General features: G+C 41.7%; 1 protein-coding gene and 1 pseudogene across 2 annotated transcripts in view; one reads left to right on the top strand and one right to left on the bottom strand.

Moving 5' to 3' along the window:
• Positions 1-794: 794 nt before the first annotated feature.
• STX6 (syntaxin 6) overlaps positions 795-26633 on the top strand; it is a 46228-nt gene continuing 20389 nt past the window's right edge. Inside the window, exons 1-3 of one of the 2 annotated variants that reach the window (XM_087858242.1) lie at positions 795-1077; positions 18347-18516; positions 20685-20779. In XM_087858242.1, coding sequence (XP_087714368.1) covers positions 1043-1077; positions 18347-18516; positions 20685-20779 — 300 coding nt within the window. In that variant the 5' untranslated portion in view covers positions 795-1042. The remainder of the gene's footprint in view (positions 1078-18346; positions 18517-20684; positions 20780-26633) is intronic. The other variant, XM_087858241.1, reaches the window with a different exon arrangement.
• On the bottom strand, positions 7125-11682 carry LOC123801352 (small ribosomal subunit protein uS8 pseudogene; annotated as a pseudogene).

Here is a 26633-nt window from a genome sequence, read left to right as displayed (position 1 = left end):
AGCATGAGAGCTGGCTAATTGCTGTGACCAAAACGCTATCTGGAAGGGCTCTTGAAGTATAGCTGGGAAGAAATTGCCGTACCTGGCCCCTTCTTAGACTCTCAGAGGAGCTCTCTCCAGGGAAGCACTGTAGGCTGTATGAATTACCTTATTGCTCACTTGCAGGATACGCAGCAATAGGAAATACATCCAGTCTAGTGGAGAGCACACAGAACCTGTGACTCCACCCTGTCCAGGGTGTGACCCCAGGAAATCTTGAAACCTCTGAACTTTTGTCATTTACGAATTGGAAATAATACCTTCCCACCAGGAAAATTGAGATAATGCACATGGCAGCCTTTAGGGCATTGGGGACACAAGTAAGACCTACAAAAAGGAGGTGTGCAACATTATCATTGTCAGATAATGTATGTAAGCGTGATTTATTGCAAGGACAAGATAGATTTATAAATCATATGTCATCAAAATCAAGCCTTAAAGGTACAGGAAAGGTAAAATGATTGTACAAATCAGGTACTAGTGCATACCTTGAAAACCTAATTGCCCCCCATAAGGCAACAAGCAGCTCCTCCCCCCAAGCCTGAGTGGGGAAGGTGGGGGAACACGGACTCTCGCCCACCCGCCTCAGAGCCCCGCCTCCAGGGTTGCGTGACGCGGCGCCCAAGCCCCGCCGACGGGGGGTGGGGCTGGCCCTGGTCACGTGAGACCGGGTGCGGAAGTGGTGCAGCGGGCCGCGTCTGTGGTTGGCCGCGGCCGCGGGTCCCGGGGCGGGGTCAAGCCGGCCAGACGCGCCGGGAGGAGCCGGGGGAGGAGGCAGGCGCAGGGGCCGGCGTCAGAGTCGGGGACTTGGTCTGCGAGGTAATCGAGTGCTGGACCGGCGGCGGTCCGGTGCGCCCCGGCCTGCGCGCGCCAGTTGCTTTGGGTTCCCCAGGCCGAGGCGCCGGCGGCTGCGGCAGACCGGTAGGGTGGGCAGAGAGAGGCTTGGAGGGCGCGGGCGCCCTGTGCGCGGAGCAGGCGTGAGGCAGCCGGTTGCCGGGACGCCATGTCCATGGAGGACCCCTTCTTTGTGGTGAAAGGGTGAGTGTCCCCGTGAGCTCCACTGGAGGAGGAGGTGGCCGTGCTGCCAGCCCGCACCTCCCCGCTCTTCTCTCTGGAGGGGGAGGGGAGACAAGTGGAGACTAGGGAGGGGACAGTGAGGACGGCTTAGCTTGCAGGGCCATGACCAAGCGTCCAGAGGCATCCCCTCCCCGTACTACCTGGACTGTGAAAACCGTGCCCCCAACCAAGCCCCTGGGGAAGGGGATTTCTTGTGGGCTGTGCGTGGAGATACAACTTATTTGGGGTTCAGGGAGATCAGCAGCTCTGCAGGTGGGGCGGGAGACACGCGTCCCAGCCCACACTGGGGCTCTAGTGGAGCACGGGGCCCTACTTCGAAGGAGGGAAAACAGCATCTGGGCAGGAAAAGGGAAATGGCCCTCCTGAGCTTTGTAGTTGGCGTTGTTGGGGGTGAGCTCCCATTGTCCATTGAGTTTGGAGCGCCGGCCCGCAGAGTGGTGAGACCACAACACGCCCAGAGGCGTCTGAGCACGTTTGCAGGCTGGGCTGCGGGGGAGCAGGGCTCCGGAAGACAACTCTATTCAGTGGGGGCGTTTTTACTGAGTAATGTGAGGGGAGGAAAGCAGTCGTTCGAACTCGGCGATGATGTTGGAAGGAAAACAAAATGAAATCAGCCAAACTAAACTTTCCTCAGCTTTCTATTAGCAACTGGGATTTTCCCACAGTGCTAAAGGAAGTGAGTGCTTTCTTTTTAACTCCCTGATTTCATCCAGGCTCTTTGACAGGTTTCCCCCATTTCTTATCCAGCCTTTCGGAACAGAACTGCCTTAACTTATTTTTCCCTGTGAGCTGTCCTGACTCCATCTTTGATTGCTCGATTGTTTGTTTGGAGATAGAAACTTCATTTGCACTTTGCCATATTATCTTTGTAGCCATTAAACAAATGCAAAAAAGGTGGATTCTCATGCTATTGTAACTTGTCAGCTTTATGTTTTAAATGTCGGACATAAACAAATCTGGGAACTACAAAGTTCCCAGATCAGTCCTATTAACCACGAAGCGTCCCTCTGCTTGGAGCTAGTTGCTAGCTTCCTATTTCTGCCTGACCAGTTGGTTGAGTGTGTGTGTGTTTTTTAAGGATTCTTCTCAGAGAATTTACATGCTACTTTAGGTGAAGTACTTTGTTATCCATGATACAGTAAAATATATTTATATACTTCTTAACATTTTCCTAAAAGGATTTTTTCTTCATCCTACTTAAAGTAGGATGCTGCTACTTAAAGGAAAATGCTGTGTTGCAGATTGATTGGTAATATGTGGCTCTCTACCTGGAAAATGTGTTATTTGTTAGAAAGATTAGTTTAGGGGTTAATTTTTAAATGTTAAAGCCGTGCATCTTTTCCTCCAATGAAAATTCTTAATGCTTAGGTTGCAAAGGTTATCTCTGGCAGTGGAAACCAGGGATAATCAGAAATTTTTTGTTTGTTTGATTTTTAATGGAACCTGTGAAAATGCGAAATTGCTCTGACATCTTGGCCTTTTTTTCCTGATAGTATCCAATATAGTCTACCAGTGCTCGCTCACTGATTAGATATCACTGCTGTATTGGAATATTGGCCTGGATTCTTGGTTGACTTTTATATCATTTTAGCTCATGTCCTTAAGGTGTCTGAAGGAAGAGATTGGCGAGACCTTCTGCTGAAAAAGTATAATTGGCCACATGGGTGGCTGTGACAGAATATTTGGAGAGCCGTGTACCCCTATTTATTAAAAGTATTGAAAATGCATTGCACGATATGGAAAATTAGATGCCTAAGTTGTAGCCCTTAGCCTAGCAGCTGATGGCTCTGAGAAACAACTCACCCCAAAATAAGTAGAAATGACAGGTGATAAATTAAGCGATAAAGCAAATGTTACAGAAGATTAAGTGCCCCAGTAGTTCTGAGAAAAGCAACTCATTAGAAATGGTTATGATTGGAAAAGCTTTTAGAAGTAGTAGTAGGTCTTGAATTAGGTTATGAAGATGGGTAGAATTGAGATAATTCAGGCCTGTGTCTCTCTTAATTGGTCTGCCTGTTTCTAGTCATCTGCGCTTGGTTCTGTTGGATCAGTGCTGTCTGAAATATAATGTGAGCCATATATGCCATTTTACATTTCCTAGTAGCCATGTTAAAAAGTAGAAAGGGGCACCTGGCTGGCTTAATCAGTGGAGCATGCAACTCTTGATCTCCGGGGCATTGGGCATAGAGGTCACTTAAAAAAAAAGTGAAAAGAAACTGGTAAAATTAGGGGCGCCTGGGTGGCACAGTCGTTAAGCGTCTGCCTTCGGCTCAGGGCGTGATCCCGGCGTTCTGGGATCGAGCCCCACATCAGGCTCTTCTGCTGGGAGCCTGCTTCTTCCTCTCCCACTCCCCCTGCTTGTGTTCCCTCTCTCGCTGGCTGTCTCTGTCAAATAAATAAATAAAATCTTAAAAAAAAAAAAAAGAAACTGGTGAAATTAATTTTAATGTTATCTTTAATATATTCAGAATATTTCAGCATGTGGTTAATATGAAGTTTATAATGGGATAGTTTACTTTTTTGTTTAAAGTTTTCAAATTTGGAATATATTTTATATGTATAGCACATCTCAGTTTGGACACTAAATTTTCATCACGAATATTTGATCTGTATTTAGAGTTCATTAAATTTACAGTTGAAAAAGTAGATTCACGGGGCGCCTGGGTGGCACAGCGGTTAAGCGTCTGCCTTCGGCTCAGGGCGTGAACCCGGCGTTCTGGGATCGAGCCCCACATCAGGCTCCTCCACTATGAGCCTGCTTCTTCCTCTCCCACTCCCCCTGCTTGTGTTCCCTCTCTCGCTGGCTGTCTCTCTCTGTCACATAAATAAATAAAATCTTAAAAAAAAAAAAAAGTAGATTCACATACCCAAACATTCCAAACATATTTAAAAATTTTCCAGTAACGGAATTGCATATCAGGTTTTAAATTGAACTGAAATAAGAAAATTAGTTCCTTAGTCACACCAGTGCATCGCAGGCGTTCTGTGGTCACATGTGGAGCCCACTTTGGGTAGCAGAGGTATAGCTCTTCTAGAACTCAAGCAGGGGTTCCGTACTTAACATCATTTAGTGGCTGCCTGTTGCCTACAGAGTAAAGTCCAAACACTTCATGACCACCGTGATCCAGCCGTCCTTTTCCCCTCTCCCCACTCTGCCTACCCTCAGCACAGAGCTCCAGCAAGGTCAGACTTGGTAAGTTCTTGGTAAGTATGACTTGGTAAGTTCTTGGTAAGTATGACTCCATCCTGGGTGCTCTTACTCCACGGACTCCTGCTCTGCCTGGGTCACCCACTAAGCTTTGAAGATTCAGTGTAAGCATCTGCATTGCCTCCAGGAAGTGCTTCCCTTGGCACTCATAACGCATTATTGCACCTCTTCCTCTGGCTGTCTTTCATTATTAGGCTATGAGCTCTGAGGGTTGGGACTGTTTATTTTTCCTGTATTTCCAGCCCAGCACCTTGAATATACAGCATAAATGTTAAATAAATACTCGTGGTGGTGGTGCGGGTGGTTAAGGAGTAGTGATTCATGGGTGGGAACATTGCCAGCAGATGCCCTGAGATGGGCATTGTGTATTAGAAATGATCAAGGAGAGCATCCCAGGTGGTGTAGGAAGTTTATTTAAGGGAAGTAATAATAATAGCTAACATTTTAAGGATGCAACTCCTATCCAGGCATTTTGTGCTACGTAAGCACTTTATAAAAAATTTCACTTGATGGGAACAGCTCTGTGATGTGGGCACTAGCCCCATTTTAGAGATGAGGAACTGAGGGAGCAAAGAGGGGTTAAGTTATTTGCCTGGGGTCACACAGCTAATAAGTGGTAGACCCAGGATTCAAATTTGAACTGCCTGATTCTACTCACACTGTTAAAATGTCACAATGCAGGTAGAATAGGGTCAAGGAGAGCCTCATTTTGAAGCCATTGGAGATTTTTAAATCTGGGAAGTGGAATGAAATGAACGTTTTTAGGAATATTGATTTGGTAGTACTGTTGGATGCATCAGTGTGAGGAAAGATTTAGAAGGGGACTAGTTAGAAAGCTGTGTTAATCGAAATATGCAGTTCTTAATGCCTGGATGTTTGAGGCTGGTTATGTGAGGTTTTGACACTATCAGTGTCCTGTTCAGAGCAGGATCCCAGGACACAGAGAAGAAAACCACCGCAGTGGGGCAGCTGAGCTCTCAGGGCACATGTGGCCCCTACCTGGCGTAGACATTCACAGTGGTATTTACAGCACCAGAACTCGGTCCCTGAAACTCCAGGCTCTCCTAAATCACCTCTGGCCTGCCCTTAACTCGTAGCCTCTCTGGTGGATCCTCTCCATGTGCTCTCACTGGGAGCTTGATTATGCCCATTGTGTCAGGTACTCCCTGTGTACCTGAGCACATCCTGGTCACTCTGGCCCCATTCTCTCCCCTCCCTACAAACGCCTGACCAGACTTTCCTCCTCTTAGCCCTCCACTCCTGACTCCCCATTCACCTTCAGTCTCATGTCCACTTGATCATCGTGTCCTATCAGTGCCACCCCTTGGATATTTCTAGAATCTTCTCTCCCTCTCTAGCTATGGTTCTTCTACCCTAGCGCATGTCCTCGTTCTCTCTCACCTGGACTCCTGTAAGCGACTTCTTCAGCAAGCTTTGCACTGCTACAGATGTATCCACACAGACACGATCAGGTCGTTTCTCTATTCAGAATCCTCTATTCTGACATCCTTATTGAGTGTCTGTTTTTGTGTGCTGGGAGCTGAGGGTATAGCAGTGAACAGACTAAATCCCATCCTTATGGAGCTTGCATTCTGAGGACAGGAAACAGACAAATAACGTGATATGTCAGGTGGTGATAAGTTCTGTAAGAATAAAGAGGGTTAAAGAGAAAGGAAAAGTGGATTCTGGGTGTAATTTTTCTTTTTATCTGACTTCAGGAGGCAGCGAAGTTTGGTGAAAGAACTGTTTTTTTGGTAATCAGGCTGACCTAACATTGGGATCTCACCTTTCAGTTACTTGGTGTAACTTTGGGCAAGTTAATTCTCCTCTTTGAACCTATTTGTACAAAATGGGTTAGCAATGTACAAAATTGGCTTAAAAATACCTGCTTTATTGGTTATAAGGATTAAATGAGTTAATGTATGTAAATTACCTAGCAGTTGGGGGCACATACTAAATGCCCAATAAATACTTTCTTTTAAATGTCTGTTTCTATGTTTCCATCCAAATAAGCTGCCCTTTCTGAGAGGAGAGACCATGTCTTACTGGTTTTTGAGTAACATTTAAACTAACGTTAAATTAATATATGCTTATTTTAGAAAATCTAGGAAACAAAAATATAAGAAGGAGAATAAAAATTTATTGAAATGCCACCATCCAAAAAGAATTTGTTAAAATTTTGGTGTCTTTTGATCTTTATTTCTATTAATAGTTTTAGGCAGTCCTTTTCATCAGTTTTTGATCTCAGGATATATCAGGCATTGTGCTAAGAACCTAACAATAATTACTATTATTTTTTTAAAGATTTTATTTATTTATTCAACAGAGATAGAGACAGCCAGCGAGAGAGAGAACACAAGCAGGGGGAGTGGGAGAGGAAGAAGCAGGCTCATAGTGGAGGATCCTGATGTGGGGCTCGATCCCATAACACCAGGATCACGCCCTGTTATCACGCCCTGAGCCGAAGGCAGACGCTTAACCGCTGTGCCACCCAGGCGCCCCAATAATTATTTTTTTTAATCCTTATAAAGTAAGTACTGGTGCTATTATTATCATTAAGAAGAAGAAAATGAAACTCAGTAAAAAAAAAAAAAACAAAAACACAGAACTTCAGGCTTATAAGTGAAAAGGCCAGAATTTATATATGTGTGTATTATTATTATTGAATAATTGTTTCAGAAGTTGGCATGATACTGTATTATAATCTTTTCCTCTGTTATTTTTTTTTCCATTGAGGCGTTTTATTTGCACATATGTATCCCTAGAAAAAGGATCCGAGGATTTTCCCTCCTGTGTGCTTTCATCTTGCTTCTTCATGGTTCGTGATGCCATTGGTTGTCAGAGGTTGATTGATGCCACAGGTTGTCAGTACAACGAAACCAAACTGGTGGGATGGGAGCAGATTATTCTGCCATTTTTCTAGATCTTTGGGTTGTACATCAAATCTAGGACTGATCACTCCACACTTGTTTAACTTGCCCGTGAGGTTCACAACAATTTTTCCCGCTCTGTGAACGTTACTGATTTCAAATTCGCCAGTGTAACCATGCTTTATCATCATGGTTAGAAACTGGATGATGACTTTGGAGCATAGCCTAATAAGAACCTGACATTTGCCTCTTTTCAGCATTGTTAATGCTCTTGAGAGCATCTGCCAGGACATTCTCGTGCACATTATGGCAGCGCGGAAAGAGGATGGGAGGGCTATCTGTATTTTTTTATATCCTTAAAATGTCTTCAGTGGGAGGGCTTTTAATGACTGCATTGTATTTTGTCATAGAAATGTAATATAAATGAGGGCACCTGGGTGGCTCAGTCGGTTAAATGTCTGCCTTTGGCTCAGGTCATGATTCCTGGGTCCTGGGATTGAGTTCGAGTTCCGGCTTCCTGCTCAGCGGGGAGTCGGCTTCTCCCTCTCTCTCTGCCCCTCCCCTCTGCTTGTGCTCTTTCTCTCTCTAGCATGCTCTCTCTCTCAAATAAGTAAATAAAATCTTTTTTCCAAATGTAATATAAATGATTACCTAGGATGACAGTTAAGATATTTCTAATTTATCACTATTACAAATAAAATAGTGGCAAGGAGAATGAATGCCTGACAGGTCTTTATTGCTGCTTCTATTTCCATAGCCTGTATTTCTTTAGCAGATTTGCTAATTGAGAGAGTAAGCACATTTTCAAAGCTTCTGATGCATATTACCAGATTGCCCTCCAGAATACACGCCTATCTCCTCTCTATCTCCCACCCGCACCCATTTCCCCTGATCTCTTAACAGTCCTGGGATTCTCATTTTAAGAAATCATATTTGAGGGCACCTGGGTGGCTCAGTCGTTAAGCATCTGCCTTCAGCTCAGGGTGTGATCCCAGCATTCTGGGATCGAGCCCCACATCAGGCTCCTCCGCTGGGAGCCTGCTTCTTTCTCTCCCACTCCCCCTGCTGTGTTCCCTCTCTCACTGGCTGTCTCTCTGTCACATAGATAAATAAAATCTTTAAAAAAAAGAAAAAAAGAAATCATATTTGAGGGGCGCCTGGGTGGCACAGCGGTTAAGCGTCTGCCTTTGGCTCAGGGCGTAATCCTGGCGTTATGGGATCGAGCCCCACATCAGGCTCTTCCGCTATGAGCCTGCTTCTTCCTCTCCCACTCCCCCGGCTTGTGTTCCCTCTCTCGCTGGCTGTCTCTATCTCTGTTGAATAAATAAATAAAAAATCTTTTAAAAAAATCATATTTGAATCCTGTTGTTTTAATCTTTGTATTTTGTAGGGACTCATGCGGTGCTTGTTTGATGAGTGCATCCATTTTGAGTTTTGGGTATTTTTCCCTATCTTGCTGTAAGCCTTTTAGAACTTGCAACTTCCAATTGAATGGCCAAGAAAACTACAAAATTGAGCATTGGAATATGAGAGTCTGTTGGTACCAAGTGAGCTTCTTCTGTAGGTGAAAGGCATGAATGTTGCGGCTTTTTACTATGTTGTTGTTTTGGAGGCTTTGTGTGCCTGAGTAAGGATAGTTTCCAGGTTCTTGGCTGTGGATCAATGTTGAAATAATGGCCTAAGTAAGCAGATGAGCAATATGGTATATGTTGTATTCTTTAACCAGCATTTGTCCGTATGTGCAGTCTTCTTAACTCTAGATTATGAGTTCCTTGCAGGCAGGCGTGTGCATTTTATTCACAATGTTGAGAGAACTGTTTCTTGGTCTAATCACTGAAAAAGAAATCACATGCCTGCAAGGTAGTTTTAGTCTAATACAAATGAATGTAAGTCTAATCTCAGTTCTCTTTTTTAAAGTCAGAATCAGATGTTTCACTGTAAAAAGTTTGCAAACGTTTGTTATAAATTTATTGAATGCCTAATACTGTATTTGGCTGAAATTGTAGTCTGGTTGGACAACACCATGCAGACACCCGGAGTATAGGCGAAAGACAATGTGCATTGTGTGGAAGATTTCAGAGTAGAGTTGAGATGTTATGAAGACTGAAAAAAGGAAAGACCCCAGTGGGAATGTTGGTCAAGGACATTTTAGTGAAGCAGGTAATAGGGTCTCATTCTAGCCCTTAAAGAAAATGTCTACTTTTCATTTGCAGAGATGTAGGGACTCTTGGCTGGGAAAGAAGCGACCAGAAGTCTAGAGCCAGGAATGAGAAAGGGGAGGGTGGGAAGGAGAACTGCCAACTGACACAGATTTTGTTTCAGTGAGAAATCAGGTTGGATATTAAAGTGGGCCAGTTTGGGGGAGGAAGATGTGGAATACCCAGCTGAGAAGTTTAAATTTAATCTGTTTCCTATTGTAAATTCTTAATCAGGTGGCAGTTTTAACTAGCAGTTACTGTTTACTAGCCTGTGGGCAAATCAGGTCTTCTGATTCCATAAAAGAAATAGATTTGTCTGAAGGCTTAGCAAAGATAGGATTGAATAGGTCTTGGTACTGGAAGGCACCTCATAGAGTCGGAAGCATTTGAGGCAAACAGCCTAGATGCCTAAGCTCCAATTCTCCTGTTTGTTCAACGAGTGCAGACTAGATATCTTGAAAGTTCCTTCCAGATCTAAAATCCAGTGACTGCACTTAAGTAGATGTTGTGCAAGGTGAGAACTTTTAAGAGGAAGAGTGTCTAGACAAGTTTGAAATCTTGGAAGATAGAGGCACTATTGACTGAAAGGGGGAAGCTAGAGAAGGAAGCAGACTTTTTCTCTGCTTTATCTTTTTGTTTGAATACTTTTTAAAAATTTTTTAAATTAATTAATTTATAGGCAGGATAAGATCAGTTTGGTTTTAGGCAAATGGAATGGTCCTATAGGCAGCTAAAAATAAAGGAATTAATCCTGGTGAGTGACTAGGGTTGGTAATGCGGTTGGGGAGTCAACAGCTGAAAGGGATCTTTTGAACCTGTGAGTATTGATGAACGCCTAGAAGCTATGAAAAGTGCTAGGAAACACTAGGACCAAATAGAGGAAAAGGAAAGAGAAAACTGGTAGAAACTAGAAGAGCACAATGACACAAAAACAAAGGAAGTGAGAGTTTCAAGAAAATAGCTCTGAAGGCTGTAGTGGCAAGTACATTGAAAGTGAAGACACATTCAAGCCATCATGACTTTGATCTGCGGTGTCGTTGGTAGCAGTAGCACTATCCCAGGGGGGTTGTGGAAGCAGCAGCAAATTGAGGTCAAAATTGTATATAACCGTGGGTAACTAAGTAGAGTCAATTTTTCCCCCACAAGAGTAATTGCAAAAGGTATCACCGTACAGTTGAATTTGGAAATGACAGCGAGGTCAAGTGAAAGGAGTGTGTGTGGTTTTCCCCTTAAATACAGAAGATGTGAGTGTGGAAGTCAAGCAGTAACAAGAGCTCCTCCCTTACCTAGCACAAGGGATTGGTAGTGGAAAGAGGCTGGTAGGCTAGGGGGCCGGAGGGGGGATATGGTTGCAGAGGCTTGCACAGCCTGGGTTTTTCAGGTTTCGTTACTAGAATGGAAACCATTTGCCTTTCCTAGCCTCTGAGTATATTGATGAAACAGGAACCTCTCTGTAAAGAGTCGTGCAGAAGGAGCACTGCCCTAGATACTGGTCTTGGGGCCGATTGTCTTTTTCTAAAGGTGGCCACCCCGGTATATATCCTGCCCCATTTGCTTTTCTTAAATTGTGAAGCTGGCATTCTTCTATCAAGCTGGGATCCTAATTTCTTTCCCTGGGACCTGGGAAGACCTTTGTAATTGCCTCAACTGACAGAATGAGTCAGAAATGACACTGCTTGACTCCTGAAGCTTAAGCCCTAAGAGACAGCCAGTACAGCTTCCACCTGCATCTTCCTGACTCGGGATGCAAGGCTGGGGTGTCCTGAGCTAACATGTGAGAAGTCCAGCTACACCGAAGCCGCTCTGCTAGAGAGATCATGTGGAGAGACACACACACAGAGACACTACCGAGGAGCCTATGTTTTTGCAGCCACAGACACTGTGAAGCAGGGACCAGCCATTTCTTCTGTGTTTGGCACGATTTCCCGACCCGCAGAATCCATGAGCGTAATAAATGCTTGTTTTACTCCACTACGTTTTGGGGGGGTGGTTATACAGACACAGTGACTGGAACAGATGCCAGTTCGGAGTCTATCAGCATGATCAAAGAAGAAAGGAGAAATCAGTAGGCTGATGGAGGTTTCAGCTACAATTATTGTGCAACTTGTTGGCATAGCTGAATGACAGATTCTGCAAAACCAAAGCTTCTTCATGGTTGAGATACTCCTTCCTCAAACTTTACTGAGAAACTTGGCAAGATCTAGATAAGAAAACTTGGTGATTTTTATGGACATCTGGATGTATTGCCTTTAGCCCTAGAGGTTGGTTGGGATGGTGGGCCCTTACGCATGGTGGAACAGACTAGAATGTTGTACGGGAGAGGCTCAGCTAGCAATGACAGAGGGTTAGTGTTTGACTGGCTTTGGAAACAAGCTAGGTTAGTTCTGACAGTGTCAACTTTTTATTTATAATGAATGGAAGAACCTGGTTTTGAAAGCTTTGATGACTTCATTTTTGCCGAAAAGATATATTCTTCAAAGATGTAGACTGTGTTTTCACTCTTGGCAGTTGCTTACCAGTAGTTCCCTGGGCTTTGAGGCGGACTGCAGTGAAGGACCTTCATTCTGGTGTTCATGGAGTTTAATCCATGAGGATATGACAGGTCCCTTGATTTTGATAGACCATTTGGTAGACAGCAAGGTGGAAGATCTTCACCCTTAGCATTTTCCAACACTGTGACTCTTGTTGCCACAGACTGTGTCAGACAGAACTGACTTTGGAAACATCTGTAACAGATGTGGCAGCAGAAAATCTGTTTGACTTTTGTGGGCACTTCTCAGCGTCAGCAGCTAAACCTGTACTACCTAGGAGAGTAAACAGCAAGTTTTTGGTGAAATGGTGCCAGACAGGATTCCCAGAGCTGTTGGTGAGCAGATGGTTAACCAAGAAGTTTGTTAAGCTGAAGAGCTCCAAAAATTCAAGGTATACCTGGCCCCTCATGGAAAGTTCTGGGCATCAGATTTCAGTCATTCCCTTCACATAGTTGAAAGAAAAACCTCAAACAAGTAAACCAGACTTCACAGGAAAAGGAAAGCAGTGTTTTGTGATTTTGACCTTTCTGGAAACTATACACAAAAGTGGCTCTCTGTCACCTAAGGAGTCAGCAGCTGCTGCTTTCTGGTCAGGGTGCTGCGCTCCTCACAGGGCGCTGTGCTCACATGGGCTGTGCAGAGCTGGCAGTGCCGGGCATGTGGGGCGGGGGCGGGGGGGGGGGAAGTGCCTAACTAGCCGCTTCTCACAGAAACAGCTCCCTTGCCCTTCCTGAGAAAGTAGTGTGAAGAAAATTCGGTGAGTGGGTTCTTCTCCTTCTCTTGTTAAAACCCTCACAAATCTCAAACAGATGACACTGTTATATGGTCCTCCGTCTTTTTGTTGTTCTCTGTCCTGTTAATTGATTTACTTGGAATGCCTAGTGATTTTAAATATTTAGTTCCAGATATTTACAAATGGTTCCTAATTGAAGAAGTTGTCTCACTAGAGTCTCACACATCATTAGCTGTGTCTCGTGGCTCTTGAAACTGATCAGGAATCCCAAGTTCTCTTGAAAATTCTGGTTACCATTAATATTTGGCTAGTTTGTGACACGTGATGTTTTCTACTCTCCTTTCATGCCTTCTTTTGCAGGCTAGCACTAAGCTGAAATGAAGTCGGGGGATGTTTTAAACTTTGAGGGACCCCACATGCTGCTATTAAAATAGGATTCCTTGAGACACTGTAGGTTCTGGCTTTGAGATGTGAACCATTGCTGATAGTTCCCACCTTTGTAATTCCTTGAAATGTTTGTCTTAGAACTGCAAAGTAATGACTACTTTGCCTTTCTTATGTATGTGCCACTAACTGAAAACTAAAGATGAAACCTCTTAAAAAATAAGAGATCAAGAGTGGAATAAGCCAGGTCACTGGCCCGGGCCTGTGGGGGTGTTGAATGTTATCCTGGGATTGCTTTGTGGCATTTTTCTGATTCCTGCCATTTCTTTGATGTCTTTTTCAGAACATGCTTGAGGGCTCCTTGATTTCACTCTGTGCTGCTAGAATTGAATCCATCCATGTGCCCCTCCTCCCCTCAAGTCTGACTATCAATGTCTTAGGAGGTGTGGTTATGAAAGTGTGGTGCTTGGATCTGAAGGGATTCTCACCCCTTTCACAGAAAAGTCCCTGAGCTTAAAACGCTTTTCGTAATAACTCAGATGTGGTTTGCTTTTACCATTGTGCTGACATTTACACCAATGATTGAAAAAGCTGTGGCAGGTAGAACAGCCTAGGTCAGGGCAGTGGTACCAAACTGACTAGTCGTCATTGTGTTCCTCCCTCGCAGTGAAAAAGAAAAAAAGTCATATTCCCTTAAAAGTGTTTTTCATTGAAACAGTAAAAATTATTAATTGTATCAAATCTTGATCCTCAAAGACATGTTCATTTTTTTAAAGTTATAATTTACCTTCGGTAAAATTGATCCTAATTTTTAGTGTACAGTTCTTCAGAATTTAGCAAATGGATACAGTTGTGTGTAACCACCACCTCCACAAATAAGATATAAGACAGATCCATCCCCCTAAAGGTTTCTCTGTGTCCCTTTGTAACCGAACTAATGTGAGTTTGCTCCTTGGTGAGTCACAGATAAAAACTACAGCAGGTGATATAATGAGCACTGGGTGTTATATATAACTGATGAATCACTGAACTCTACCTCTGAAACTAATAATACGCTATATGTTAATTAATTGAATTTAAATAAAGTCAAATAAAAAAACATACTACATCAAGTAAGTTGTTGGCACAAAGGAAACTCTATTTGCAGCAAATAAGGAGATCACAGGGAATAACTTCCAAAGTTGTGACTCCCTGAGCAAGTGTTGGATGGGTTCCTTTTATTTAGGGTTAGGATGAATATTTTAAAAGGGGAGCCTTGTCATATGTAGAGGTGGGTAGAGGGTTGCACATGTGCCTTCAGAAAACATGCCTATGTGTACATTGTATGTTATGTAAATGAGGCTTGTGCTCCTCCTTGGCTGAAGATTTTAATATTATAATGAGGCAAAGGTAGTTGTTGGTCATTCTAGAGGTGACTCCATGGTCCATCTACGCAGGGTTGAGTTGGGGGTTACGCTCAAACTGGTCTGGGTGGTCTCGGCTGACTGGAGGTCTTGTTAGGTTAGTCGCTATCGCTTGAGGGCTGGTGGTTTTCAATTTGTGGCAATTATGACTAAAGCTACTATAAGAATTTGCAGATGGTTGTGTGAATGTAAGTTTTCATGTCACCTACAAGCGAGGTTGTTTGGTCATATGGTAAACATGTTTACAAAAGAGCCACATTATTTTCCAAAGTGGTTGTATCATTTTGCATTCCCACTAGAAATGCATGAGAGTTCAGTTACTCCACCACCTGGTCAGCACTTTGGCATTTCAGTCATTTGTCGTGGTATCTCATTGTGGATTTAATTTGCATTTTTCTAATAACTAATGGTAGTGGACATCTTGTATGCTGAGCTGTCATCTGTATGTCATCTTTGGTAAAGTGACTATTCACATCTTTTGCCCATTTCCCTTACCCCCCACCCCATTTCTTAATTGGGTTTGTTTTAGTTTTGTTAAATTTTGAGAGTTTTAAAAAAATTATATTCTAAAGACATTGATCAGTTTTGTAATTCATAAACGTTTTCTCCCAGCCTTAGTACACATTTTGCTGATCTGCGTGACAAACTGAGAGTATGCCGAAGCACTTTTGCTGTATTGTGAAATAAGATGGCTGTCTCTGGGAAAAGCAATTTGTGATTGAGTTGCTAGCTGAAATAGCTCCTTTTTTTCCCTTCACAGACTCTCATTTTTACTTGAAAGAATGCCTGGCAAACTCGCTATTGCACATGTTCTCAGATTTCACAATTATCTAAAAAGTACTTGAGATATTTTCCCAAAAATGAAGAAAGTGAACTTGTCACTTAATAGAAAACAATTGACAGGTTTTTCCTGATGATAAAAGTAGAGCCTTTTTTAAAAAATAAAATTTTGGAAAGCTTGCGTCAACTCCTATCATCTTATAGGTTCCTGATAGTTAAGTTTTTCTGATGAGATTGGTGGTGATATTATATGATTTGGGATATTGTGTAATGAAAAGAGTCAGCATTTGCAAGACTTCTGGTCCTCAGTAAACTGATACTTTCCAGATGACCAGTATATGTGATAAAATCAAACATGGGTAGGTAAAAGATCCATTCAAAATACAAGGTAGGGCAATGGATTGTAATATATGAAGAGTTCAAAATGTCTTTGATACAGTTTCAGGTTCCACATTGCAACTAACCTTTAAGAAACTGCCACTTTATTGAGTTTTGGTTTAGGGTCAAAAAAGAATATGTACAATTATCTAAACAGTCTATTAAAATATTCCTCCCTTTTCCATCTGTCTATCTGTATGAGGCTGGATTTTCCTCATATACTTGAATAAAACATGTCAAGAGACTGAATGTAGAAGGAGATATGAGAATCCACCTGTCTTCTGTTAAACCAGATACTAAAGAGATCTGCAAACATATAAAACAGCGTAATTTTTTTTGTTTTGAAAATTTTTTTGCAAAAACATTATATTAACATGTAGGTAGTTCATTATGTTTGATTACTTGATAAATACTTTGTAAATATCTGTTTGAATTTCTAATATGGTAAATGGCAATAGATAAAGAGCACACATCAGTCTAGCTTCTTTGGGGTCTTCAGTAATTCTGAAGAGCGCAGAGGAGCCCTGAGACCAAAAGTGTAGGGATTGCTACTTAAGAGAGTTTAATTTGAGGGGCGCCTGGGTGGCACAGCGGTTAAGCGTCTGCCTTTGGCTCAGGGCGTGATCCCGGCGTTATGGAACCGAGCCCCACATCAGGCTCCTCCGCTATGAGCCTGCTTCTTCCTCTCCCACTCCCCCTGTTTGTGTTCCCTCTCTTGCTGGCTTTCTCTATCTCTGTCGAATAAATAAATAAAATCTTTAAAAAAAAAAGAGAGAGTTTAATTTGAGCATATGGTTGTGTTCTGGGGGTGGAGAATGTGGTATGCCCTGGCCTGAGGCTTTCTTCTGTTTAAGGCTTCTAGTTCTCAAAAAGGAATTTATATATGTACTTGACAGAATTGTTAATTTTTATATTCTTTAAAATGAGATATTATAGATACCTCTTTAACTCTGTCTTCTATTCTCATAATTGATGTTCAACACTTAGAAATAAACCAAGTACCTGGTATTATGGGAAGATGTGTACCTCTTTCTCTACCAAATCAGCCAGAAACCTTACGAGAAAGTAAAAACACGTACTTAGTCTCTCCCCTTTTTATGTTAAGAGTTTCTCACTAGCACTGAAAGTATAAGGCTGATGTGGAAGGAACAATGAGAGGACTCTGCTAACCCGTCAACTGGGTGTTGAACAGACCTGGGGTGATGTCACTGTTGGCCGTATAGCTCAGTGATGTGTTCAGCCTGACCCCATAGCTGTATTCTCCATTTTAATGGTCTAATGAGTATTCTCAAACTGAAATATTATTGTAAGGCACTTTTCTTCATTTTATTAGTGCTTTATCTTCTGGTACTTAAACTGTCAGAGGGAATAGGACGCATACGCAGTTTCTGTCTTAAAGCTGTAGGCAGCAAACATCCTGAGTGAACACCCAGAAGAACTAGTTAAGAAATCATTGAAGAATCAAAACAGATCTCTTCCTTTCGGTGCATGAAGATTATAATTTTTGCATACAAGAGACCAAATAATTATAAAATGATTCTTTTTTGGTTTTTATATGCAGTAATAGTCAATTATAACATTTAAATTGTGGCTATCGGCCCATTGTTAGGAGGCCAAGTTCTTTTTTTGTTTTTCTCTTCTGTGTCGGAAATTTGCATTTCTGAAAAGTTATAGTGTCATTCTCACTACAGCAGTATAGAATGCTACCTCAAAAGTGGTTGGTCTTTTTTTTTTTTTTAATGTGTATCACTTCTATTTATTTATTTTTATTTTATTTATTTATATTTATATTTCTTTTATTTATTTATTTATTTATTTTCCAAGTTTTAATTTAATTTTCAGTTAGTTAACATACAATGTAATACTAGTTTCAGGTGTAGAATTTAGTGTTTCATTCTGCTAAATGAAACAAGTCAGTCAGAGAAAGACAAATATCATATGATTTCGCTCATATATGGAATTTAAGAAACAAAACAAATGAGCAAAGTTAAGGAAAAAAAAAAGACAAACCAAGAAACAGACTCTTAATTATAAGAGAACAAACTGATGGTTACCAGAGGGAAGGGGGGTGGGAGGGATGGGGGAAGTAGGTAAAGAGAATTAAGAGCACACTTATCATGATGAGCACTGAGTAATGTATGAAATTGTTGAATCACTGTATTGTACACCTGAAACTCACCTAACACTGGCTGTTAACTATACTAGAATTTAAAAAATTTTTTAAAGTCAGATTAAAATCCTTCCCTTCTGAAAGACTAACTGCATGAGTAACCCTTCCTCAGCCCTTTTTACCCTCACTACCCCTCACCCCCCCCCCCCAAAGAAAAGGAAAGCTGTGTTAGGACTTGTTCATGTGAATATAAATTACTGTCACACCAAATGGCAGCATGTGTGAATGTTAGTGGCACTTTAGTTGATTTGTAGGATTGCTTCTTATATGACTTTTAAGTATAGGCTGTTCAGAGAAACATTAAATTTTGTCCTCAGTAAACCTGATATAGCATTTAAGTACTGACTATTTTACTCCAAGATCAGCTGAGAACATAATAGTGTTATTTTTAAAGGTTTGAACTTTGGTATTTGTTCACGAAGAGCCTTCTATAAAGATCTAAACACACTTTTGGGAATGGTAGTTGCTGAAGATGGTATGTGATCACAAGTGTTAACTTAGGTCAGGCAGTAGTTAACTTGTTCATGGAACATGTTGTCTGTGATTTCAGCCCTTTCCCCTCTCCTTGATTACAGAGAGGTACAGAAAGCAGTCAACACTGCCCAGGGATTATTTCAGAGATGGACAGAGCTCCTCCAGGACCCCTCCACAGCAACAAGGGAAGAAATCGACTGGACCACCAACGAGCTGAGAAACAACCTCCGGAGCATAGAGTGGGATCTCGAGGACCTTGACGAGACCATCAATATCCTTTTCTATGGTGCCTCTGCCTTTGGGGTCAACAGAAAAGTGAACACGTTTTTATCCAGATGTCTCAAGTACATCAATTAGATATTTCCTTTTATAATCGATTGATGTTGCTCTTATTTGTACCATGACACTCTTGAAATAATTGCCCAGTAAGCTAAGGTGTAGGGGCCACCTTCTTCTACGGTGCATGATAAATCCAGCAACATGGAGACAGTGTGGTGCAGTGGTTATAAGCTCGGACCCTGGGGCAGACCATGTGTTCAAGTCCTGGCTACATCAGTTACTGATTGTGTGACTTTGGGCGCCTTGCTCTCTGCTTCAGTTTCCAGACAGTTCCTGTCTCTTAGGGTTGTTGAAAGTTGAGCAGGTAACTGTGGGGCCTGACATGCAGTGAGCTTCTGTGAGTGTTAGTCATTATTCCATAAAGGTGTATACAGACCAGTGTCCCACATTGTTAATTAGAAACCAAAAGAAAATCCTTTTGTGGACTGTCATTTTCCTGGTCAAGAAGTGATGTGACAATGCCAGTGTCCATGAGAGAGGTATTTTGTACCATGAAACTGCATTTAGTAAAGTCAGGTCTGTTCTGTTAAGTCATGCTATCAATGGGAGGTCTGCTGACCTGACTGACAAACCAGAGAATGATGACCTTTTTTCAGCTGGAAAAATTCCAGTTAATCAAAAATTTTGAAGATATGCCAGTTGTGTGTTCTCAGTTCTCTCTTGTTCTCTCTGTAAGTGTAATCTAGGAAACCAGCTTTTCAGGTTCATAGGCAGTTAATAAGTGGAGGGCATAATCTATTTATATTTCTATTCATCATAGTGACCCTGGGTGCATTTTAAATTATTTAAAAAGTATATTGATAAAAATTAGTGGAACAAAATGTGCGAGTGGGTGGGATCAAAAGCACAGGTACAGGGAGATACGTTGAGATGGAGGGAAGAGAAGAAGACTGGAGAGACAGAGAAATTGTGAGAGAAAGGGCAGAATAACAGATACATGCACACCTTGGAGATACTGAGGGTTCGTTTCCAGGCCACCACAGTAGGGTGAGTATCTTGGTCTCAGTAAAGTGACTCAAGTGAATTTTTTGGGTTTCCTGGTGCATGTAAAAGTTGTCTGCTCCATACTGTAGTCTGTTAAGTGCGCAATAGTATTTTGTCTAAAAGCAATGTATATACCTTAATTTAAAAATACTTGATTGCTAAAAAAGTCTCGTCATCATCTAAGCTTTCAGTGAGTCACAATCACAGATCACCACAACAAGTATAATAATGAAAAAGCTTGAAATACTGTGAGAATTACCAAAATGTGACAGAGACAGGAAGTGAGTGAATGCTATCGGAAAAATGGCGCCCATACACTTGCTCGACACAGGGTTGCCAGAAGCCTTCAGTTTGTAAAACACACAATGTCTGCTAAGTGTAGTAAAACAAAGCACAATAAAATGAGGTATGCCTGTGTATTCATCATTCATTCAGCGAATAATCATTGAGTGTACTATGTGTTGGATATTTTGTTAGTTACTGAGATTGGATTGATAAAGCAAAACAGTGTACCAGCCCTCATAGAATTTATGGTGGAGTATAGTGAGGGGCTCAGGGGACAGGGGAACAGACATTAATAACAACACTATATATTTGCAGACTGTAAGAGAAAAGACCAGAGAGCCATGTGAGTGTCTGACATGGGGCAGCAGGACCAGGCTGGGAGTGAGGAGATTCGGGGAAGCTTTGCTGAAGAAGCCTCAACCTCTAGATTAATAAGCAGGGTTAGCTTCTTGACATAAATGGAATGGTTTGGAGCAGCAGATGAAAAAGGCTTGCAAAGCCGTCATGGGAAAGGCGATCTAGAGTCAGAAGAGAGTAGATAAGAGTGCTGGCAGGCATCTGGAAAAGCCCAGCTCAGCCGTGGTCAGCCCGCCATGGGTTTGTAGTGAACCCAGTCGGCAGGGGCTGTGTTTCTTAATCTGGTGGGTCTTCTCCACTCAGAGGCACAGAGATCTTCATAGCTGTGAGAGGAGAAAGTTTGAGAGTGATGTGTGTCGAGTTGACTGTGTATTAAGAAACATCAAGCCAGATTTTATTGCTTACCTGTGAGAGATTTTGTGGTTTGTTAGGTTTTTAATGATGAAATTGCTTTCCCTTGACTTTTTGACCCACGCATAGTTGAAGCAAACCCTAGAAAATTCAACCTTGATGCGACTGAATTGAGTATAAGAAAAACCTTCATCACAAGTACTCGGCAAGTTGTCAGGGTAAGGAATATGAGCTTATTGTGGTATTTTTGCAAGAAGTCGCCACACTTCTCAGAACTCTTTTTCTTAATTATAAACTAAGGGGTCAACTCTGAAACTGCTTTTTAGTATGCCAGTTTCCCTCATAATTTCTCTGATTCAAATAAATTTGTTTTTAGTATTGTCTGGCTTATTTCTTGGAGCAAAAATGAGAGTAGATGACTGGCTTTGGGGAGGTTACTTGTCCATTGCTCTCGTTTCTCCAAACCATTTGTCTTTTTGCCTCTTTATTTCACTGTATACTGTATTTTTGGACAAAAGGAAGAATTACTATTGTAGAAACCATTTGGTTTCTTGATTGATTGGTAATCACTTTGCATTGTGAAGAGTGACTCTTACCCAGTTTGGATAGCGGCCTCTTCCACCATCTGAATTGCTTCTGGAACTTTTGCAACCCATGTTACTGACATTTCTATATACAAGTGCTTGACAGCCTTTCAGGAGCTGTCTAGAGCAAGCATCCATCAGAGTGTAAAACACCACTCCAAGTGAACAAGTCTCTAGTCTCAAATTATATAGCTAATAACCTATTGTTAAAAAAAAAAAACTGAGAGAAAATATCATTTAAGTCAAATCTTGTCTCCTTGAGATATGTTTGTATTTTGAAACTATATGGCTAAGCCATTTGATTAGCATAACTAGATGTAAGAGAACCAGCTGTCTTTAACATATGTACTAGAAAGCAGCTTCCTTGAATAAAGAAACTTGGGATCAGACCAGCGCTAACATATGGCTTTTTAGGAGTCATCTCAGGCAGGAACCTTGGTATGTGTTTGCCAAAGACTTTGTGTCATGTGATTTCCTTTTGAAATTATTTCAAATGGTAGGTTATCACTGAACTTTAATTCTTAAGTCTTCTTTTATTCATTTGTTGCCTTTCTGTGTGTGTGTGTGTGTGTGTGTGTGTGTGTATAAATTATTGTTAAATAAGCCCATACTTTAATGGGCCAGTAACCTTTTTGGACCTAGGTACACCATCTGTATACACTGAGCATGTGTGTTAGACACTCCTACTTTCTAGCCAGTTCAGAATGCTGTTCTGATAAAAAAGCCCCTTATTCCATTAAGGTAAGTCCCCAAATTATTTATTTTATAGATACAGTTTGCTTTTTTATTTTTTCTAATAGGTTTTCTGAAAGACACTGCTGTAGAGGCGGGTATTTAAGTGGTACCTGGCGGCGAAGCATAAATTCTTGAACTCAGTCATTGTATTTGTTCTTTTTGCAAGATAGTACCTGTAAATTTTGCAAATTGAAATTCAGAGGTAAATACATTGAAAGTTAAGTTGGTTGATATAATTGGAAGTAGAAACGAAAGTTCATTTTCTAATACCTGAAAAGGTTTTTTAAGTTCATGCTTTGAAAGAAGTATTCTAAATCAAGTCCGCACTTCACACATAGTGTTGCAGTCCTTCTAGAGTTGAGGTCTAAATCATACTCAACTGTATAATCCAACTGAGTAGTTTTAGTCATTCCTGTTTTAATTATGACCCCGTTTTGGGAAGCTATTGTTGGCTAGTTGTAGGTTAACAGCACCTGAGCTGTGGTGATTCTTTATGTGTGTAAATAGCCTTCGATAATTTTGAAGTAATCATTTTTACATTTGTGGAGTTATCTACACACCAGCAATTTTGCATGTGGGATTTTTCTGTTGTGGAAATATGTTCCAGGAGTGACCTCGTTTTAGTTTCGTAGTGGAAGTTTTTGCAGTGTGTGGCAGAGGAATGAGCTGTTCGGAGACCTGAGTTCTAGGCTCATCTGTGACCTTAATAAATGTTCATCACAGCAAGTCAATTAGCTTCTTTGGTTCTGTGTTTTCTTTATCAGTTAAATGGTCCTCGCTGACATTCTCAAACTTAAACTTTCAAAGGAATGAGAACTATACTTCCCTGTGGGGGAAAAAGCCCAACTTGTCCCAACCCAAAAAGTGTTCACATTTCATTCTAAGTCAAGACAGACATGGTTAACCAAAAGGGTGAGGTGTATGGTGTGCGTACAGAGGACATTGGGGCGTGAGACCTCTGAGTGGGAAGAACTGGGATATATAGTGTCCCGTTCTCTCAGTTTGGAAGACACCATGAGATGGGAACAGGAGCATAAATAACCAGGACATTTATTGTTCTTTTGAGTTCTGAACCAGATTGTATTGGTACGGCTTCTTGACTGCTGGTTCTAAGTTTCATGTGTTAGAAAAATGATTGATTATGTTTTTGGCCTGACAGGTTATCACAGAATGCTTACAACTGTTTAGTAACTTAGCTTAAAATTCCAAATCCTAATAAGAAGGTAATCTGTTGCATGGTATCTCACAACTTTTAACGTCCGTAGAAAAAATGCCATCCTGGAAGTGAAAGCCTGGTGCTTTACCTGCTGCCATGGCCACACACAGGATGCACACCACATAGCTGTTGGAGAAGTCATGGCCAGCAGGGCTAACTGCCCCCCCCCCACACATGTATTTTATTAAGCAGAAACTTTAAAAACTGGAACTTTTTTTTTTTTTAAAGATTTTATTTATTTATTTGACAGAGATAGAGACAGCCAGCGAGAGAGGGAACACAAGCAGGGGGAGTGGGAGAGGAAGAAGCAGGCTCATAGCAGAGGAAGGAGCCTGATGTGGGGCTCGATCCCATAACGCCAGGATCACGCCCTGAGCCGAAGGCAGACGCTCAACCGCTGTGCCACCCAGGCGCCCCTAAAAACTGGAACTTTTAAAATATGTACTTCATGAAAGTAATGCATGTTCATTAAAGAAAATTAGAAAAATGTTAATAAGAGGAAAAAATAGAAAAAGAAGCCTAAGCTCAAATCTCATAGTCATTTTCTTAACGCGTGACAGTTGTATTCTTACATCATTGTGATCATACTGTTAAGCAGTCATAAGCATTTTTTATTTTCCTTCTTAAAATTAAAGGTAATCCATACTTGCTGTTTTTAAAATGCAGATAATTTTGCTGTATGAGAAGGGTGCAAATTCCCCCCCTCCATTCTGTAATTCCACTCCCTAGAAATAATCACTGTTAACAGTTTTACATATTATCTCTAGCCATTATATGACCCTGAAATAGGCTCTTAAAGGAAATGACACATTATTCTGGGTTTACTCTAAGATACTATTTCTTGTTTGGATCTGCTGCTTATTTCTGTTTCTCTTTCATATTATAAATAACACTGCAGTGTACATCTTTGCTTTGTTGTTGTTATTGTTATATATTTTACGTGGTCTTTTTTTTTTTTAAGATTTTATTTTTAAGTAATCTCCACACCCAACATGGGGTTCTAACTCACAACCCAGAGATCAAGAGTCACACGCTCTACCGACTGAGCCAGCCAAGTACCCCTTTTATATTGTTTTCTTAAAATAAATCCTAGTAGTGGAATTGCTAGGTCAAGGCCGTGAATATTTGATACAAATATCACAGCTCATGACACAAAATGTCAAGTTTTTTCAGATCCAGTTCACCTTCCAGCCATTGTTCCAGAACAGTAGTGTTTTGTTGTTTTTTACATTTTTATTGAAGTATAACAATAGAGAAAAGTACATGTATCCCAAAAATACAGCGTGAAGAGTTTATAAACTGATCACAACCATGGAAACAGCACCCAGAAGCATTCCAGAACACTCCCGGCACCCCCTGGAAGCTTTCTTGTGCCCCCTTACAGTCTTTTAATTCCCTGCCATTGTCCTGACTTCTAACAGCAAAAACACATTCTACAGCTGAAGTTCAAAGTTTAATTGAATTTCTGTTACTTTTTCCATACACGTGTGTTGATATTTTCATTATGCAAGTAATGTTCATTGTTTTGAAAAAAGACTATTATAAAAATGTATTAAGTGCATTTTTTAAAGCATATATTATCCAAACCAATGAACATTTCAGATATTTGCTCTGCATAGTTAATAATATATATAGGATTGTACTATTATTTTTGTTTGATTGAATATCAGAATGTCATCTTAAACTCTAATTGGTAATTATTGGGACCCTGCAGTCCAGGAGATATTTATTAGGTGACAGGCTCACTTTAAGGCTTCTAGAATCTAGACCAGAGCAGCTCAAACTTCAGTATTCATAAGACTCACCCGGGGACTTGTTAGCTGTACCTGAGTAGGTCTGGGTGGGGTCCAGGGACCTGCATTTTTTCCTTTTTTTTAAAAGATTTTATTTATTTATTTTGAGAGAGAGTGTAGGTGCAAGTGGGGGGCGGGGGCAGAGGGAGGGGGAAGGAGAGAATCTCAAGTGGCCTCCATGCTGAGCATGGAGCCCTTGGGGCCCAGTCTCAGGACCCTGAGATCATGACCTGAGAAGAAACCAAGAGTCAGACACTTACCAACTGAGCCACCCAGGCGCCCAGGGGACCTGCACTTCCCCTCAGGTGACTGAGTTAAGCAAATCTCACATAATTAAGAAATATGGCTGATATCACTGAGTTTCCTTTGTTTTAAATATGCTAGTATCTATATCTTTATTTTTGTGGTGGATACTTTCTTTTACTAAGTGTTTTTTTCTCAGTTTCTATGGGTGGGCTTTTAGTTTTTGTCTTTTGAGGTTTGTGAATGGATGAAATAGAGAATCCTAGAATTTCTGGGTCAGACCCTAGAGGAGCACCCCTCAGATGCGCTGCATACCCAGTGTCATTTCCAAGGGCTTACGTATCCTCTTGTTGAAGGCCCCCAACAGCAGGGAGCTTGCTCCATCTGGATGTGCCCTTTCTTTTTCTTTTTTTTTTTTAAAGATTTTATTTATTCATTTGACAGAGAGAGGGACAGCCAGTGAGAGAGGGAACACAAGCAGGGGGAGTGAGAGAGGAAGAAGCAGGCTCCCAGAAGAGCATGGGGCTCGATGTGGGGCTCAATCCCAGAACCCTGGGATCACGCCCCGAGCCAAAGGCAGACGCTTAACGACTGAGCCACCCAGGCGCCCCATGCATGCACCCTTTCTTATCTGGGGCAGCACGGGTACTTTGGGAAAGGTTATTGTAAAAGGATCTCTTTACTTTTGCTCTGCTTGATTAACATTTTTTTTCTACAGAAAAACCAAAGTAAGCTTCTAAAACAGGAACCAGAATACTCCATGGCCCTGCTTCAAGTACCTTAAGGCCTTCCCATTGCCTTTGCACAGGGGCCTGCCGTCTCTGTAAGAACAGTTTTACATTCTTTAAAGGATAATTAGAAAACACACACACAACAAAGACTGTATGACAAGGACCGAATACTTAATATCTACTCCTTATCAAACAAAGTTTGCCAACCTGTGCCTCAGGACGAAATCAAAGCAGCCTGAAGACCCTGTGTGTTTGGCCAACCTTCTCTTCTTTCCCCTGCCCCTGAACACGTACTTGGCTCCTTCAGCCTCCCTGGCCTGCCTTTGCCAGAGCTAAAGGCCCTGAGCTTTTTCCCGCCTCCAGGCTTTTGTACTTGCTGTTCCCTTTGCCTGGAATCCTCAGCTTTCAGCTCTTTCTGTGGTTGGCTCATCTTGTGCTTCAGATCTCGATTCCAGTGTTACCCCATCCTTCTAATGTCCATCCCTCACTCAGTTCCAGCCCTGGTTATTCCCTTCCTTCCCAGCACAGTCATCACTCTGTTGACGTGTCTGTGGGATTACTGTGTGCCCCTTCTCCACCATGGTACGTGCTCCACGTGGGCAGGGGCCATGCCTGTATTGCTCACTGCTCTATGTGAGCATGAATTAGGCTTCAGCAAGCATTTGCCGAATGTAAAGATGTGCTTGGAAAGTCGAAGCAAGGTGGTGGTTATTCAGATTCACCACAGTAGGGATTACAAAAACTGTGGCACTGTCCAGTCTGCTATTGAC

Source organism: Ursus americanus, chromosome 2, assembly GCF_024610735.1.
Source record: "Ursus americanus isolate L20-20 chromosome 2, mUrsAme1.1.p, whole genome shotgun sequence".
NCBI classification, from domain to species: domain Eukaryota; kingdom Metazoa; phylum Chordata; class Mammalia; order Carnivora; family Ursidae; genus Ursus; species Ursus americanus.
The sequence above is the reverse complement of the archived record's forward strand: the minus strand, read 5'-3'. Positions and strand labels throughout refer to the sequence as shown.